General features: G+C 39.7%; 1 protein-coding gene across 2 annotated transcripts in view; it reads right to left on the minus strand.

Moving 5' to 3' along the window:
* Positions 1–19043, minus strand: part of COPS2 (COP9 signalosome subunit 2) — a 30765-nt gene extending 11722 nt beyond the window's left edge. For both annotated transcript variants that reach the window (XM_004709421.2, XM_004709420.2), the window contains exons 1-4: positions 18974–19043; positions 7768–7881; positions 7015–7092; positions 151–276 (exon numbers count right to left, since the gene is read on the minus strand). In XM_004709421.2, coding sequence (XP_004709478.1) covers positions 151–276; positions 7015–7092; positions 7768–7881; positions 18974–19027 — 372 coding nt within the window. In that variant the 5' untranslated portion in view covers positions 19028–19043. The remainder of the gene's footprint in view (positions 1–150; positions 277–7014; positions 7093–7767; positions 7882–18973) is intronic.
* Between the last annotated feature and the right edge of the window lie 392 nt (positions 19044–19435).

Consider the following 19435-nt stretch of genomic DNA (forward strand, 5'->3'; position numbering starts at 1 on the left):
AGAGTAAATTTGGAATTAATACTTTACAAATACCATATAATTAGTATTAAAACTAATGGATATTTTCTTAAAGCACATGAACAAAAGGGCACTCAGGATAAGTAACAAAACATATTGATAGGCACCAAGAGGAAAAAAGAGGAGTCTAACCTGTTTAGAAGTGGAGATATAATCAAGGATAGAATTAATAGATTTTTCAGAATAATTTCTTGTGACTGCACTCCGAATATAGGTCAATAGTTGTTTATATCTGTTCATCATTTCTGGAAAATTTGTCTGCAAGAAAAAAAATAGAATGTCTTAAAAAATCCATTAGACTTATTCTCAACCTCTATAAAGCACATAAACATTTAAAATTCAAGGGGCATACAATATAATAGTAAATGGGTGCTACTTTGTGGGATGCATTAAAATATTACTACAATTATCGCATTATGTTAAAGATGCTTCAAAGTATCTGAAAGGGTTTCTTTAATGTTTTTTATACATAAATAAGTATACTATATATGACATTTGAATGATGGTAGATCCAAACCATATCTAACTATTCTGATTTATGTGCCCACTCAATTTAAGGGCAGATTTAGAAACTGACCTTATTTCTGTGTATATGATATGATATTTGCACCATGGTTAAATAAAAAAAAATTTTATTGGGAGCTCTTACAGATATCTCATCAAGCAGTATTGTACAACTGCTCCCACAATTTCAAAACATTTTCTTTCTTCTTGAACTCCTTGATTTCAACTCCCCTTTATTCCCTCCCTCCCCGACCATACACCCCCACTTTTTTTGGCTATATCTTACATAACCTACCATATCCTTCACATACAATTCTGTAGTTCGATCCAATCAATTTGGGCTACATAGTCATCAATGCTATCAGCTCCCAATTTCCCCCATCCCTGTACCCTCAGGAAACCATTACTCCTGTTACTGTTTCTGAAGTGTTTATCTATCTTGACTTTCATGTACAGAGCGATCTTAAATATACAAAATGAACACACACAAATCTAACATGATTGAGGTAAAACAAATAAAAACCGTAACAGAGGAACTATTAAAAGAACTAGAGGACAGTCATGTGGTTCATTGGTGCCATGCGGCACCCTGGATTTATCATCCCTCTGAGAGGGGCTGTCCAATTATCTCACAGGTGGGGTTTGGGTCTCCATGACAACTACGCTCCTTCACTTTGATTTGGTTGCTTGTTTTTGAACTTCTGATACCTTTTTCTGTCGACACCTCAACATCACACAGGCTGGTGTGCTTCTTCCATTGGGCTTTGTTGCTTCCCTGCTAGATGGCTGCTTTTTTATCTATAAGCCTTTAAGACCCCACATGCTATATCTTTTAATAGCTGGGCACCATCAGCTTTCTTCACATTTGTTTATGCACCCATTTTGTCTTCAGCGATCGTGTCAGGAAGGTGAGTATCCTACAGTGACTATGGCCAGATTTTATAAAGTTCTATTTCATTTAAAGTATCGTGAACATTAAGCTACACATTCTGTATTGGTACAGAATTAAGAAATAACAAAATTTTATAATAGAAGAAATATATATGTACAACACTAGAAATATTTTATGTTGAAGTTGAAGTAGATATCAGACATATGAACCAAATATACTTAGTCTATTAAAAAAATACAACTTACAGATATTCCAAATTTCTGAAACTGCTCCTCACATTTAAATAATAAAAAGATATTAACAGGCTAAGATATATAAAATCAAAGTGATTGGTATTAATCAAAAAACCCCCAACTTTTAAAATACCTTAAAGAACAAGTTACACAGATTTGCCATTCCCTAAAGGTTTATCCTTTTTAGCAGGAAGCTCTACTACAATTTTTCTCCCTCACTGGCTGCTTGACATAAAAAATTGAAATGCAAGAATCTCTGAAAGCCCAGTTACTAATCAGATCAAGAAAAGGCCTTCAAGCTAATGTGCTTTTTAATGTTGTTTTTGTTAGATGCTGAATGGGTTTTGACTCATAGCATCCCAGAAACATTACGCTGTCTTGCATCATCTGCACAACGCTTGCTTCTTGAAAAGAGCCCATTATAGTAACCATTGGCTCAATTCATCTCATTGGGAATGGTGATGGGGTGGGAGTGGGGGGGGGGGGTAGTCTCTTTTTTAGGCTGATCCTCTGTCAAGTACAATGTCCTTTTGCAGGGACTGGTCTGTCTTTGTAACATGTCCAAACTATGTGAGATGAACTCTCACTAGCCTCATTTCCAAGAAGCACTCTGGCTGTAATTTTCCAACACACATTTGTTCTCTCTCCTGATAGTCCATATTCTTCGCCACACCATAATTGAAATGCATAAATTCTTCTTTGGTCTTTATTCATTTCAGCTTTTCTGTACACAAGAAGTATCTGAAAAGAGCATGGAGTCTCAGTGGCACGGTGGTTAGGTGTTGGGCTGTGGCCTGCAAGGTCAGCAGTTCGAAACCACCAGCTGATCTGCAGGATAAAGATGGGACTTTTTACTCCTATTAACAGTTAGTCTTGGAAACTCAGAGGCAGTTCTACCCTGTCCTACAGGGTCACTTGAGTCAGCACTGACTCAACAGCAGTCGAGTTTTACGGTCAAGCACACCAGATTCTTCACAGTGACATCTTTGCTTGATAACAGTTTAAAGAGGCAGCTCTACCCCAATCAGCACATCATTTGATTTCTTGACTACTGCCTCCACAAATACCAACTGCGGATCAAGTGAAATGAAAACCTGGACAACTTCAACCTTTTCTGTTTATCATGGTGCTGTTTACTGGTCCAGTTGTGAGGATTTCTCTTTTTTCTATGTTGAGGATTACTCCTTACCAAATTCTTTGGTCATTAATAAGTGTTTTAAATCTACTTCCATCAAGTAAGTTTGTGTCATCTGCATGTCACAGGTTACTAAGTTTTTAATTCTGATGGCACTTCTTCATACAGTCCAGTTTCAACTGATTTGCTCTTCAAATAGACTGAATTAGTCACAGACTACAACCCTGATATATCCCCCCCCCCACCATACCTTTTGTGGTAGTTACATAATCTGGTGTCAACTTGAGATTATTTAAGAGTGAATGGGTGGAGTTTAGCCGTCAATCAGGTTGCAGCTTGATGACCTCATTTGAAGGCCCTATGGAAATAAATGGCTCACTGGAAGCCAGACCCACATTCACTCTCTGCTTCGTCTTCCTGCTGACAAGACAGATGGAGCGACACTGATAGAGCCAGAGCCCTGGAGCTGGAGGAGCCATGTGGAGACCCACGCCAGTGCTGAGATAATTCCACTGCCACTGGATCCACAAGACTTTCCACCCACTGGCCTGTGATCTTCCTGCACTTGGGCGTCACTGCATGTGTTATGTGAGTCTGAAGAGGAATTTATAGACTGGTATTGGACATAGGGGCTAATATCGGACTTAAGGGCTTGATCATGACTGGGCTGGGATGTTTTCTTAATATACAATTGCTCTTTGATGTACAGATCTCTCTTAAACACAAGTGTCCCTGGACTTGTTTCTCTAGTCAACACTACTAATAAACCTTTCTAGACTCGAAACCAGGTAGTATCACTTTGTTCTATTCAAATGATACCTCTTAGTCTATGTACAAGTTTTGAGTGAGAATAACACGGAATTCCCATTCTTTGCAATGTAATCCATAGTTTATGATTCAAACAGTCAATTCCGTTGCATAGTCAACGAACAGGGAAACATCTTTCTGGTATTCCCTGCTTTCTGCCAGGAGTCACCTGATATTAGCACCTGATATTGGTCCCCTTTTGAACCGCCTTGAATATTTGGTAGTTCCCTTTTAGTTATCTTTAGCAACATTTTACCTGCACATATGAATGACACTGCTTGAACATGTCTACACTGGTTCACTATTTTTGCAATACAAAAATGGATCTCTTCTAGTTGGTTGGCCAGGTAGCATACTTCCAAATTTCTTGGCATAGATAAGTAAGCACCTTTAAGGCTGCATCCATTTGTTGAAATATTTCAACTGATAGTCCGCTAATTCCTAGTCTTGTTTTCATCAGTTTGGACTTCTTCCTATAACACCATCAGTTCTTGATCAGATGTCTTGAAATGGACCAACACTGACCAATTCTTTTTGGTAGAGTGGATGTTTATTCCGTACATCTTCTTTTGATGCTTCCTGCCGTGTTCATTCTTTGTCTTGAAGGCTAACTTTTGTCCTCCGTGTTGAGTGTAGTCTTTCTTTTTTGGTCTTCTCACTCCAGCTTGCTGTACCTTTCACTCTAGTACCCCGTCTTCCTGAGAGGCCCTTTAATTTTTCTGGTTTTATCTGCAGTGACGAGCACATCAAATCGTTGGTAACAAACTCATCTTTTTACTGCCCAAAACCCAAGACTACAGCAATATGGGCCTACTATGAATCCAACCAAAAAAGAAAGGAGCGTGGAAAGGCAGGGATAGAACCTGCACGAAGGCAGACCATAAGATAACCCGTTTCCTTTCTCACTTCCCATCATGGCCGCTGAAGTCTCAAATGTATCATATTGTTTAAATGAGTCAAAATACAAAACCACCGTTAGCTTGTTAAGACAGCAGATTTCCACAGAGCTTGTCATTATTTCAATTCACAGTTAAAAGCTGAGTATTTTAATCACTAACTATTTTAATTAAAATCTCTGTCCCTTGAGACTGGATTTCATACTTCCTGAGAGCTTCTAAAAATCATTGCAGGGATTATTTGTGTGTTCATGCAAACAGTAAATGGGAAGGAAGCACAGAGGATCTTGGTGTACTAACGGGATGTTCTGAGAGTACCACAGGAGAACTAGAGGGTAACTGCAAAATAAGTACTGTTCCTTCTTTAACTAGAGTCAAATGTTAATATACAATGCACTTCATAATACTTAACAGGCTTGGATAGTCCTCCTATTTGGAGGGTAGAAATGAGCTAAATTAAATGTGGATCATGTTGACAAAAACCAAGGGGAATATCTCACTAGAGTGAGAGCACATCAAAACAGTGTGATGCTTTTACGTTTTGTTTGGATTTTCTGTGATGATGTCCAGGAAAGGCAAACCCCTAGAGACAGTACGTGGATTAATAATCACCTAGCGGCAGGGCCGGGGAGAATAAGGAAAACGGGGAGCTAACACGAGTACGAGAAGAAAATGTTCTGAAACGGATGATCACACAATTCTTCACGATTGACCAATTAAATTGTATGATATGTGAAGTATATGCCAATAAAACTATTTTTAAAAAGAACAGTAGGATGTAAGATTATAAACCAACTGCCATCAAGTCAATTCTGACCCATAGTGACTACAGGTCAGAGCAGAACTGTTCCTTAAGGTTTCTGAGGCTGTAATCTTGGCAGGAGCAAAGAGTAATCTTTCTCCAGCAGAGTAGCCCAACCTTGAACCCACTACGAGACCAAAGCTCTACTCGGGAAGCAAGAGGAGTGAAAGTGAGCTGGATAAAGACACTAGTCAATTCAAGGAATTCATTTCATGATGGGATTGAGGTGCTAATGGGGAAAGAGAAGACACATGTGGGAAATAAACAAGGAAAAGAAGGTGGTAACCAACCACCAGGTATCCTTCTTGCTTCATCTCCTGAACCATACGCAGAGCTCCACTCTGCTCTTCTAAGCTCCATTGTCCCTCAAAAATCTCTTTACTCTTGGTGATCGAAAATGCACATTTACAAGGAAACAATGTAAAAGGTGACATTTTCCCATGACTTTTAGAAGCCCCGTCATAGTCCTCGACTCATCTCCTGTTTCTTTTACCACTTCTACCTTGTAGTCTTACATTGGTTTGATCAAATCACTAAAACTGATGATTTGTCTTCCTCCCCCCTCCCCCACGAACCCTTGAAAATTTATAAATTATTACTTTGTCATATCTTACACTGTCCGACGTCTCCCTTCACCTGATGATTTGTCTTCTAAGAGGCTATAACATTGTGACAATTTCAACTTATCTATGAGTTCATTTGACAAACTATTTGAATGTCAACTAAGTTTCAGCCACCCTAAACAAAGGACTAGAACAAAGTCCTGTTCTTAAGGGTTATACTCTACTGGGGCGACAGAGAGTGGCGAGGGGGAAGACAATAAATAAGCAAAAAGAGCAAATGGTGATATAAATGAAGAAAAATAGCAGGATAGGTAAAGGTAAGCAATGGTAGTAAAAATGCGAATGTATGGTTATATACATGCACACATATATATGAACAGATAAATCAGGTGAGAAAAAGAGTCACATAGCTAACTATTTGGGTGCCATAAAGCTAATTATAGCTTTAATGCAGAGAAAACAGCCATGGTAAGTCAAAAAGGTAAGCTTACACCGAACCTTGCAAGCCATTGAAAGGAGTTTGAAGTTTGTTGAAGGGGATGGAAGTTATTAGAAGATTCTGCACAAAAGAATGATATAATCTGATTTCCATTTTTAAAAGATCACTCTGCTGCATGTGGAGAAAGACTGAGGAAGGCAAACATGGAAGCTGGGAGAACAATTAGGAGGCTATTGCAACAATGCAGAGCTCAGGGATGCTGTTGGCTTAGACCAAAAGAGTCAAGGTAGAAATGCTAAGAAGCAGGCAAACATTAGATATATTTGACGATAAGCAGAGCAACAGGAGTTCCTCCCCCAGAAAATTGTGGATGAAAGGCAAAGAGAGGTGCTAAAAATTAACCCAGTAATTTTTGCCTAGTCAGTGGAAGAGGAACTCTTTTATACAAAAGAATTTTAGAAATTCAAAATAAACACTAAAAAATGTAGAAAAGCTGCTCTATTAATAATGCAGCTAAACACCGTCCTTGTATTTAAGGGATACATTTTCTTAAACAGAAATATTTTGTCTCATACAGAGATTTTTCTTCTAATGAATATAGGCATAACTGCAAAGCAATCTAAATAAAGAAATGTCGAGAGGTATGTTGTAGAGAAATAGAACTAGTGATATTTGCTGCCACACAGGTCCATTAATGGCTTAATTCTCCTCAAAACAAATCTTACCAATTTGAAGTTAATCTTAATCATTTGTTTCAGTGCTTTAAATCCCCATTCTCCTTTTTCACCTTCAAGTTCCAAGACCTTAAGAGAGAAGAAGTTTAGTTCAAATTGAATACTAATATGCCATTTTCCAATGACAACTCTTGATAGTTACATAATTTCATGTCAACTTGAAGATATATAAAAGTGTAGGGGTGGAGTCTAGCCTATCAGTCAGGTCACAGCCTGATGGTGCCTCTTTGTGGGCGTGACCTTTTCATAAGGAGGGTCCTGGGAAACCACCCCCACCCCCACCCTCTGCCATCACTTTCCTGCTGGCTGACTCTGGTTTCTGCAGACCTTGTGATGTGGCCACTGCCTATGCACCCACTGGCCTATGATCTTCCTGCCTTGTGCATCATTGCATGTGGCTGAATGCGTCTGAAGAGGGACTTCTAGTCTAGTATCAGACTTAAGGACTAGTACTGGACTTATGGACTTGATCTGGACTGGGCTGGGATGTTTGCTTCATATAGAATTACTTCTTGACATAAAGCTTTCTTACACGTATGAGTGTCACTGGATTTGTTTCTCTAGTCAACCTGACCTAACACAACAATTAATGTCTAGGTTTTGAATTAATTTTACATCACATGCCCACAAGACATTTCTGGGATATAAAATCACTAGAGATTTTTCCCCATCTAAAATACTGTTTAAAAACGAAAACAAAAACCCACAACTTTAAGGCAGAATCAATTGGTGAAAAACATGAACCTTTTGGAAACTGCTTAACGCTGCTTTTGGGTCATCTTCTTTCAATGCTTTGGAATTATAGTACTGATTTTCCAAATCCACATTTGGTTCAGAGTTACTATCTTCAGAGTATTCCTGTGTATTGAAAAGAGAAATGAAAATGAAAAAAAGAAAAAGAAACCCACACATCATACTGTAAAGAGTGGCTGTTGTTAACATGGGAAAACCACACAATTACACAAAACAAGGCAATCTTGAACACATAAGTAAAATGCCAGTGATATTAACCATTATGAAAAACATTAAGTGGGTAGAACAGAACGACATTTTTCGTATCAAAACTCCAATTCCTATACAATGAACACAAACAAAGGCCAAGAGTGAATACAGGCTAATACCCCCAATTCTAGTTAACCTCTTGTTGGGCATGGAACTTGAGAAAAACCTAATTATTTACCTTTAGTTCTGGAACCTCATTTTCTCCATTTCCTAAATCCCAATTTCAATATTCTAGCCTGGCCTACATACCTGAGATGACAGTCCACAAATGATAAAGAGGTTTACTGCTTACTATACCATTTCATTTTTGTAAATGAAGTGTCCTGTATAACTCACACAGGGAATTAACACTCGAGAGGGTTAGTGTGAAAGCAACATAATGTTTGTATAAAATATGGACATTGTAAGTTAGTAGGAATATTTTCCTTTATGTGCATTACTTAACAGCTGCTTAACTATATTAACATACCTTAATAGTTTTATAACAAATGAGAAAAAGCAAAACAAAATGGATTTATAAAATTTTATGACATTTCTATTGCATACATTTAATTCTTAGCGAAAACCAGTATTGAACAATAAGGCAGAAGAGAAATACAGAATAAAACAATTATTTTGTAGAGCTGTGTAAACATGAATTTAATAAAGCTCCAAGATATTCACTCTAATAATGAAGATTACAAAATATAAATGTATAATTTTGGAAATAAAAATATAGGTAAGAAAGCTATACCCACACACACGGAGCAGAACAAAAAAATCATTATTTTAGGAACACACAAGATAATTTCCTTCTCAATAGCAGTCATTAAAAGGGCAAATTTTTGTCAAGAACAGTTTTCCAGAAATAAACACAAAAATATAAGAACAGTACTACATTCATATTTGTAAACCTAAATACAATGAGCAGACTTTCTGACAGATTTGTATGAAAATTTTGTGAAGGATCATAAAGGCCTAAGAGAATAAGAGAGAGATACACAGAGTGGTTCAGTGTAAGGCAGCTTGAAACCAGGCCACGTTATAACTGAAATAGTGCCTTTGCGCCCTCTGGAGGCGTTTTGCTTGTGTGAGACAGGAAGGGGAGGCACTCATGGAAGACTAGAGTTCAGTTATGTTTAACATGGAATTCCCTGGGAACTTTTCTTTTAACATATGAAATACAACTCGAGGCAGTAAATAAATTTCATAATCACTTAATTACTTCTTAACCCCTGTACTTTAACTCTGACTACAATGAAACTGAGCAAGCTAAAAAATAATTAAGAAACCACTGGACACAAAATAATGGTGTTATAAGTGATGGTGTCTGAAATGGATCCTGAAAATGGGAGTTTATCCGCTACATGAAATGAGTAAGTCTTAAAGTACCTATATATAATAATCTATAAAAGCACATGCAGGAGGTAACTGAAGCTTGCTATTGCTTTCTATTACTGGCATATAAAACTCTCCATTTATTTGACTTCAAAATGAGTTCCAAGCAAATCCACCTCTCCCCGGCACTAGTTTAGCCCACACAGAGACATTTTCATTTCTCTACAGATCAGCCGGTTCCTACTCATTTCTAACCTTCAAGGTCCAATCTTCTTGGGGTAAATAATTTTTGTAAAATGTACATTATTTCATGATCGCCCTCAAAAGCGAGCTCTTTAAGTTAAACAAGCTAACACAAAAACTATCAAAATCTGAGCTCTAGCAAATGTGTTCAATCTTGTCTCTGTCGAGCTCCCCTCCTCCTCCTCACTCACTCTGCTGCAGCCAGCCTCGCCTGGCCTGCCTTACCTTCTGAATGACCCAACTCTGCCATGTTTACACGACAGCCCCTCTATCTGGGAACTATCGCACACCTTTCAAATCTCAGATCATTTCTTCAGGGAAGTTGGTTAAATTTTCAAAGTGTCCTAGAGTAAAGAATCACAGCTTCACAACCTACTCTACAACTTTGGAAATGTGGAATACTTTTCCTACCTGTCTTATTTTGGGTCTCTTTGGTTGTTATGTGCTGAAATCAACTCAATGGCAGTGAGTGAGTTTTGGTCTACAACAGATTAGAAGCAGATCAGGATATGAGTGGGGAGTACAAGCAGAGATATGCATGGCAGTAGAAGGTGAAGAGTTGCCACCAAAGGGTAAACAGAAAATGATATGTAAGGACTTAAAATGCAAGTAACCTCAACTATCTGGAAATTATGGTCAATTATAACCCTGCTGAAAACAATCATTTACATTTCCTGCTATGTCTATCACATTGTCCTGTCCACACAACCACTGATTACAGTACAAAACTGTCTACCTGCAATATATGGGACCTGGCCTGCTCTAGATAACACAGTCATTTTTAAGCTTTAGCTGTTTTAACAAAACAAAAATAACAATCGAGACAAGATTTGACGCACTATTTATTATACAGAAAACAAAAAAATGGCCCCATACAATGGACCCCACCTTTTTCAATTCTCAGCAAGCTGAGGCTCATTTGGTCCATGCCAAAACTTCGGGATCATAATCAGTCACCTGAAACTAATGTGCACGAACTGTTGAAAGGAAAAGTGATTGGTTCTACAAACCTTCACTCAAACCATAATAAAGGCTTTGTTTTGTTTTGTTATTAAGACAGATTTTTAGGCATTTATTGTGATTTAGGTAAAGTTTTAGAGCAGACAATCAGGTTTCTTTTCCTTTTTAAAAATTTTTCCATCAGCTTGACATTCAACATTTTATACACTTTTCTGTTTTAATTCATCCATTCCAATCACTCAATGTACCATCACTACGCCTCCTTCCTCCCAGTGTTTGTTTCCATTCCTCCTCCTTTCCTAACCTTCTTGATCTTAAACAGCTGATCGTTCTAACCGGGGTCAACTCAAGTTTCAGACCCAAAGGACTGCTCTGAGCCCACTAGTTTGTGGGTCCCACCAGGGTCCATCCAACCAATAAATTCTGATCTCTTTTATGACTTTGAATTCTACTCCACATCTCCCTCCCACTCTATACCCAGAACTTTCTATGACATTTTCTTCAGAGCATTTGGTAGTAGCAGGTGGAGGCTGCCTGCTTTACATACAGGCAAAAGTGCAGCTTACACCTGATACTCAACCCACTCATTGCCATCCAGTCAATGCCGGCTCAGAGCAAGCCTATAGGTTCAGGTAGAACTGCCCCTGTGCGTTTCCAAGCCTGTACCTCTTTTACAGAAATGGAAAGCTCCATCTTTCTTCTGCTGGATGAGGCTTTCTACTCCAGAAAAGATTGTCTCGGAAACTCACAGGGGCAGTCTGGTTTTGGTCTGGACACACGAGAGAGAGGTGGGCCATGTCCCATTAATCTTAAAATTCAGCCATAATCTAAGTCCTAGGTAGCCATTTGTGGTTTAGCCACTCACAACTATCTAAACTTTACGGAATTCCATTCTAATGGTGTAAATTAGACCATCCTTTTATTTGTCCATCATAAGTCACAGACCTGGGTTCTAGTTCTAACACTCTCAACAATCTGTCCTATATATTTAAGTGAGCCACCCAATGATATACCTCTCTGTGAAGTTTGAGAGTGAAACCCCAGGGGAAATTTCTATTTCCCACTAAAGGTAACATGAGTTCATTCTAAGATTTAATATATAAATTCACTTTATTGGACATCCAAAATTTACGAGATCATTTTCATTACCCTTGTTTGTACTACTTCATGTTAACTTTACAGAGTACACCGAAGAAATAATTCAATAGGCCTTTTTGTAGACCCACCAAGACTTATACCCCAAATCAATAAATTCTGTGGAATAGTAACTTTAGTGGGCAATAGAATTATTCCAATGGTACCCCTGTAGGTTAGTAACACTTCCAAACACTTCACAGTGCCCATTTTATTAAGGTCAGGTGTTCTTAATCTACAAAAGTGGGATCTAGTTTGAAGATCTAATGTATTTAACAAACCTGGCTCTGAATATATTTTTCAACTAAACCCATTCAAAAGACAAAGCCTGGCTAACAGCGTAAGTTGTTAAACAAAGAACAACCCCCAAAGCTGCACAGTTTCTAACAGTGAAACACTGAAAACAGGCCAAGTGCATATCAATAAACATAGTACACATATACAATCAGTGAGCAATGAGTAGGTAATTTAATACTTACATAATCACCTCTAAGAAAAATAAAACGCAAAATATAGAACACTATGTAGATGTCTACATTATGCTTTTTAAAGAAAAGGATGTGAGTCTTTATAAATGCCTATGGGGAGAAAAGGGAACTGGGCAGACGGGCAATAAGGAACTTTCATTGTATACATTTTTATAATTTTGTTTTGGATCATGGGCATGCATTACCTATTTACATAGCTAGCTTAATCATGCTTCAGGTTCCAAGGACAAGTTTGTAAAAGGAAGTCTTAAAATTTTTTTGAGCAGTGGCAATTACTGTTGAGTGCCCAAGACCAAATGAAAGTAACTGTTCTCTGCACACTGCAGCTCTTTGCCTCCTGCCATAAAAATAATAGAAGTTCACTGTTTGGAAGAAGTAAAATTTAAAAACAAGACTGAAAAAAAAAAAAGATAGAAATAATTCATAATTTACGTCCAGGCCTTTTACCTGTATTTTCTCACCCAACAAATAAGGCTTCCATGGTCTTGCGTATTTTTAAACCTACATTTGTAGTAGACAGGTATTCACTGGATAGAGCCCTGGTGACTCATGCTTCCCCTCCTGTGGCCCTGGTGTGCATTCTCATTACAATGCCTCATCCACAGAGGACCAGCAAGCACCTCCCTCTACAGTGAGTGGTGTACAGAAAGGCACACAGACCTCAGTTGGGCCAATAGAAGTTTGGGCTTATGATACTTGGATGATGGCTCGTTACAGAAAGTAAATTAGCCAGTCAGGGTGCGATGTAACTGATGAGAAATACAACTTTCCTCTAGTTCCTAAATGTTTCCTCCCCGCTCCCACTACCATGACTCGAATTCGATTTTGCAAGTCTGGCTAGACCAGAGGAGGTACACTGGTACAGATAGGAACTGAAAATACAGGGAATCCAGGACGGATGAGCCCTATAGGACCAGTGGTGTGAGTGGCAAAACAGGGAGGGTAAAGGGAGAAGGGGTAGGAAAGAGGGAACCGATTACATGGAACTGTGTGTGACCTCCTCCCTGGGGGACAGACAACCGAAAAGTGGATGAAGGGAGACGTCGGACAGGGCAAGATATGACAAAATACCCATTTATAAACTATCAAGGGCTCACGCGGGAGGGGGGAGCGGGGAGAGAGGGGAAAAATGAGGACCTAATGTCGGGGGTTTAAATGGAGAGAAAATGTTTTGAGAAACGATGTACAAATGCGCTTTACACAATTGATGTGTGTATGGATTGGGATAACAGTTGTATGAGCCCCTAATAAAATGTTAAAAAAAAAAAAAAGAAAGTAAATTAAGCAAGCACAGTGAGGAACATGGTCCAAGGAGAAGCAGAACAGAAAGAGCCTTGTGTCACCATCTGTGCCCATGAATCTACCAGAATGGTATATCCTAGTAATGTGAACAGACATATGTGCTTTTAGTTTAAGCTAGTCTGACTTGCATTTCTGTCCCTCGTACCTAAGAGTCTGGACCAACATAATGTATTGAAGCCACGTATATCATTGAGTACGCTAAAGAAAACCAATGATTGGAAACATGTTAAAATGCTGGCACATCCCATGGATACACCTAATGGCCATTATGTCTCATCATTTGCCCTGAGAAGCATTCCCCCACTATTGTTAACTTGTATCTCCAATGACTACTTCTAAGTAGACAATGCCTGAATGGAAACATGTTACTTTTCTTAAAACCCTAACTGTAATGCCTAATACCTTCATGAAGGCTACATGTACAATTCCAAATATCTGTGCAGCCCAGATATTTTGCCCAGACCATAAAACAAGTAATCACTTAAGATTCCTAATTTATAGTTGTCAGGTAATAGTAAGTCATTGGGACAATAGTCTCATAGCAAAATTATCCACTAACTTCACACTTAATGGCATAGTTAGATACTAAAGACCAGGCCTTTCTGTGAGAGTTGGATGGGTAGTGTGCCCCCCCCACCCCCACTGCCCACAGCCCTCCAAAGAGCCCTCATGTAACTGGCTGCAGGGAGCTCCACACTGTACCTTAACCGTCACCATAGCAACCCCATCTCTCCATCTTCCCATTAAGCAGCTGCTAAGACAAAGCCTTGTGCATAAGTGAGGCCCAGCTACCTGGGCCCAGCAGCAGAGGCTGCAGCTTGAATGACTCCTCCACCCAACCTGGCAACATAAACAGCTGGTGGTCCTGGGTCTCACACCCTCTCACAATACTCACCCTCCTCCCCTCCCCTCAGCTCCCTATTTAATGGGCAACAGAGAGACTTTTTACTACTGTTGTAAATGTAAAATGTCCAGATAAATGAGTAGTATTGGCCTAATACAAAGCTCCTTTATCTACCCAATAATTAACATGTTAGTCCTTACTGAACACAGAAATTCCTAAAGGTTATTCCTGTATCCTTGTCCCATATTTCATCTACCGCTTCCTACTACCACTGGGTTTATTTTATTTTATTTTTAATTTAAATTGACCCTAAATTCTTTCCTCAAGATCTAAGCATCATTTTTCCATTTTCTAAATAAACCACCTTCTATGGTTATTTTGAACACAGAAAACAAAACTCTCAACTCATCATTTATCCACTGACTTGATTAAGATAGTGGCAAATGAAGAGATTTCTATAGAAGCCCTAGAGGTAAAATGAGACTCATCTCCCTCCCCACTAAAAAAAGCATAGTACAATTTTAGGGCATTAAAACTACACACTAGTAACATCTACTTACTCACTTCAACTATGAGCTTGACAAAAGAAATACAACAGGACACAGATCTTGGTATTCAACCAAGTGGAATTACTATTACTTTCAGATCATTTTATTCTTTATAATACTTTAAATACTTATCCAAATACAGAACAAAACCAAATCTACTTCCGCCAAGTCAACTCCAACCCATGTAGTGTTTCCAAAGCTATAATCTTTATGGAAACACAGAGGGGGGTTTGAAATGCTGACTTGCAGTTAGCAGTTCAAGGCTTACTCTACACTGCCACCAAAGCTACCTAAATACCCGTTCCCATCTCCATCCTTTGGGTTAGCTGACCATATTAACTAACTTTTTGTACCATGTAGGGACTCTTACTTAAGCAATTCCCAGGTACTATTGAATAACTTTTGGCATAATGCCAGTCTCTCAAATTCTAACTAAAAGAATTACATATTTCATACTAGAATAGAATTAGAATTACAATATCGTTAACTTATCAGTAGTGTAATCAACTTAATGAATGGTATTATAGTTGAGACTAGCATACAATCGATAAATCTGCAAAACTAGCTTTTACCAGTACCATCTCCCAATTGCCCATTTACTATGACCTAAGACTACTAAGAAAAGCTCCAGCTTCTACCGCTAATAAAAATGAAACGTTACTGGAACAAACGGTCAAGCGTGGAGAATTCTTCCACATTTCTGTTTCTCCTTCTTTTATCAAGACTGTCCTCTCTTTTTCCTAGACACTGAGAACATCTTTTTTTGGGGTGGGGGGTGGTGGAGGGGGATAAACACTATAGTCTTTGAAACAGATTTTTACTTTTCCAGGTAGCAGTCCAATTAATTTCAACTAGATAGGGAAAGAACAAAATCAAGTAAATTTTGGATATATGTATTACACTTTTTAAGAAATCCAAGTTGCATGGTCACCCAGCATCAGTCAAGTGTAGCAAGTCGATCAGCACCATTTCCCCCAACAGTATGCATTCACTTTTAGACTGTCAAACTTTTTCATAAAGCCACTGCATACCTTAACAGAATACAGTGTAAACATTTTATATGCACAAAATTTTTGTTGTGTGCTGTACTGTGCAGTGATATGAAAGTGAACCTGCAATATCTCTGCAACATGCCTACATTGGTTGGTATATAGCAATAAACTTATAAAAGTTATGCTCTAACCAAGTGGTCCAAAATACTCTAATATATTTAAAAAATGATATGATAGCAAATTTTCCAAATAAAGGCTACATTAAAAAATAAATATTGTTCTAATGGACCAATTCGGTAAACTCTAAATTCTCAAAGGCAGAAAATTGATCCTGAAAAATGACTACTTAACAAAAGCAAAAAACCCCAAACAACCTTCTCTTTAGCAACATGAAATTATGAATGTTATGAACCAGTCCCCTTAAGTATTTTAAAAAAATATAACAATTTGTGGAAATTGGCTAAGGAAGTCAGTTAAAAAACTAATTGAATTTTCTGACAACAAACAGTGTAGCTGTTATCAGATGCAGTAATAAAGTTTCCACTACTTGACAGCAGATTGGAAATCTAGGTGACCATGTTAGAGACAGGCAGCAGAATCCTGAACATTATTTCATCTAATTTTGTAGTAATGTAAAATCTTACACCTTTTTTGGGGGGGTATACGGGGTGGTGGTGGTTAGAAATAAAAAAATCTGTTAAAGTAACTACATATTCAACTTCATTATACTGAACATGTATGTTGGACCCTTAATGGCTGGGAAAGAGCTGTATTTAACACTAGATTTAATTAAAATTCTTGCAGAAATTGAGCATTTCATGGGACAATACGATTCTCACAGTTATTCCTTAATGATAATTTTCAAATTAATTATAGAGCTGATAAAGTAATGTAATCAATATTCTTCAGGAAAGAGGTGAGCAGAAAGATTTAAAAATTCAAACAATATACATGTGAATAGAGGCCCAAAGCCCATTTGTAGACAACTGAACACCCACTCATAGAAGGATCACAAGGCAGGGGAAGAGCCAGCCAGGGTACAGTAGAGCACTACTGAACATACAACATTCTCTAGTTCCTTAATGCTTCTTTACCCCGACTATCACGACCCCAGTTCTACCCTACACATCCAGCTACACCAGAGCATGTACACTGGCACAGGGAAGAGCTCTCAACACACCCCTCAGGTACAAAAATAGGAGTTGCCATACCATAAGGGTAGGGGGAAAGTTGGGGGGGGGGAAGGGGAAACCAATCGCTATGATAGACGAGACGTATTACACGCCCCTCTCACCATCCCACCCCCCACCGCCAAGGGGACAAACAACAGAAATGTGCATGAAGGGAAACAGTGGACGGTATAAGATATGAAAATAATTATAATTTATCAAGGGTTCACGAAGATGGGAGGGGAAAGGAGGGAGAGGAAAAAAGAGGCACTCACACCAAGGGCTGAAGTAGAAAGAAAATGTTTTGAAAATGATGATGGCAACATATGTACAAATATGCTTGATAAAATTGATATATGAATTGCTGTAAGAGCAGTAAGAGCCCCCATAAAATGATTTATACAAAAAAGTACACATTTGAATATAACATTTTGAAGGTTACAAAACACCTTTAACATAAATAAATGTATAAACAAGTAAACAAAAATACATACATAACAGCCTACCTGTAACCTATTTGGTTTGTACAAATCAAAATGTAAGTCTAAAATCATAATCATTAGAATTCTACACTTAACTCGAAGAATTATAAAAATTTCTGACTCTCAAGTCATAGCAAGCATATTTTCCGGTTCCGTTGAAATACCCAGTCTTTTAAAAATGGGTGATTAACTAGAAATGATTACCATCAGACGAGAAGGTATACACTAATTTAATGCAACATACCGGTACTAATATGAATTTCTGGCACTAAAAAGTCCCATAAAACAAATAAACATAGCAAAGCTGATGAGAATTCTTTGTACAAATAACTTTTCTTCGTTCCCACAAAGATCACCCCTGTCCCCTTTTTTTAAGAAAAAAAAAAATCATTTTATTGGGGGCTCTTACAGCTCTTTTAACAATCCACACATCCATTTTATCAGGCACATTTGTACATATGTTGCCAACTTTTTGAATAGCAACCCGGAACGTTTGGGTTATTCTTTAAACCTGTAAATCCGATCATGAATTTAACCCTGAATCTTTAAAAGGCATCATTCGGCTTGATGAATTCGTTAGTTTCCACACTGTTGATATTTTAAATTTTGAACACTGGGAAAATTCTACATCAAGGAAGAAGCGATCTAGCCCCTTCAGAAAAAAACAAAACCCAACACCCCAAATAAAGCAAGACCACCTCCCTCAGCGGTTAACTTTCCTCCCTTCCCGGTCAGCTATTATGTTCGAAGCATCCCAAGCGGTGCAGTAGTTGAGCGTAACCGAAAGGTTCGAATCCATAGCTGTCCACGGGAGAAAGGTGGGCGAGTTTTCCCATAAAGGAAGGGGCAGTTCTACTTTGTCCTCCAGGCTCGCTGACTCCACGACCATGGGTTTGGGGGGATTCACCTCTGCTTTGGGTTTCTTCCATCACCCGTTACTCCAGAGCAAGACTAACCCTCAACAAGATTATCTGAGCGCGTCTCCGGGAGACGCCAAAGTGGCGTTTGGAGTTAGGCCCGGGGCCAGTAAGGGTCCCTCAATTTCCAGCTCCTCCGTCCAGCATTTCGCTTTCGCTCAGTCCGAGAGTAAAGAAGGACCCGAACTGTTGGAGCCGACGGAGCAGAGCCGGGGCCTAGACGATTCGCCCAGGGTCAGAGGGGGTGGGAGGCACCCAGAGTTCGGCCCCTGGGGCGAGGGGTGTCGGCCTAAACGGGGAGTACACTCGGACGTGGAGCGCAACGCCCAGGACCACCGACGCTGCCTCCTCCACCCTCCCCTCCCCCAGGCTGGGGAAGCAGGGTCCGGGCCCGGTGCGCGAAGCGGGAGGAGGTAAACCAGTCCTGTCACCGCACCGGGAGAGGCTGGGAGAAGCACACGCTCCACGGAGAGAGGCCGCAGCGGCCCCCTGCCCTGACCCCAAAAGTCAGGCGCCGCCTCCCGCCCCAAGGTTCCGCTCCCTGCGCCTCACCAGGTCGTAGTCCTCCTCATCATCGCACATGAAATCATCCTCCATGTCAGACATCTTGGCCGGGCGGAGAGGAGGGGGGAGGAGAAATTGGAGACAACCCCTTCCCACAATCCTCTGCGGCGCACAGGCGTCCCTCCCAGCTTCTCGCTTTCCCGTCGCTCTGATTAGCGCGCTGACGGTGGCCCCCGGAACGAATGTGCTCCACTCAGAGCGGAACCAGGACGGCTCCAAATAGGGAGCGCACCACCTGCTCTTCCTGAGAGACCGTTGGTGCCTTAGCAACCAGCCTAGCAACCGCAGAATCCTCCGGGGCCCCGGGACGAGGCGGGCTCCGCGCGGTGGTAGCAAAGGGCCTCGGAAACCTCGCCCTGCGCGAGGTCAGTGTCCAGCCTCCCCGGCTCGGGAACGGTGTTCTCCCACCCCTGGGACCTTGGAGCCGTCGGCTTCTGGGGGAACTGAGGG

The sequence above is a fragment of the Echinops telfairi genome, unplaced genomic scaffold, assembly GCF_000313985.2.
Source record: "Echinops telfairi isolate 266 unplaced genomic scaffold, ASM31398v2 ScPeMD7_8;HRSCAF=38, whole genome shotgun sequence".
Taxonomy (NCBI): Eukaryota; Metazoa; Chordata; class Mammalia; order Afrosoricida; family Tenrecidae; genus Echinops; species Echinops telfairi.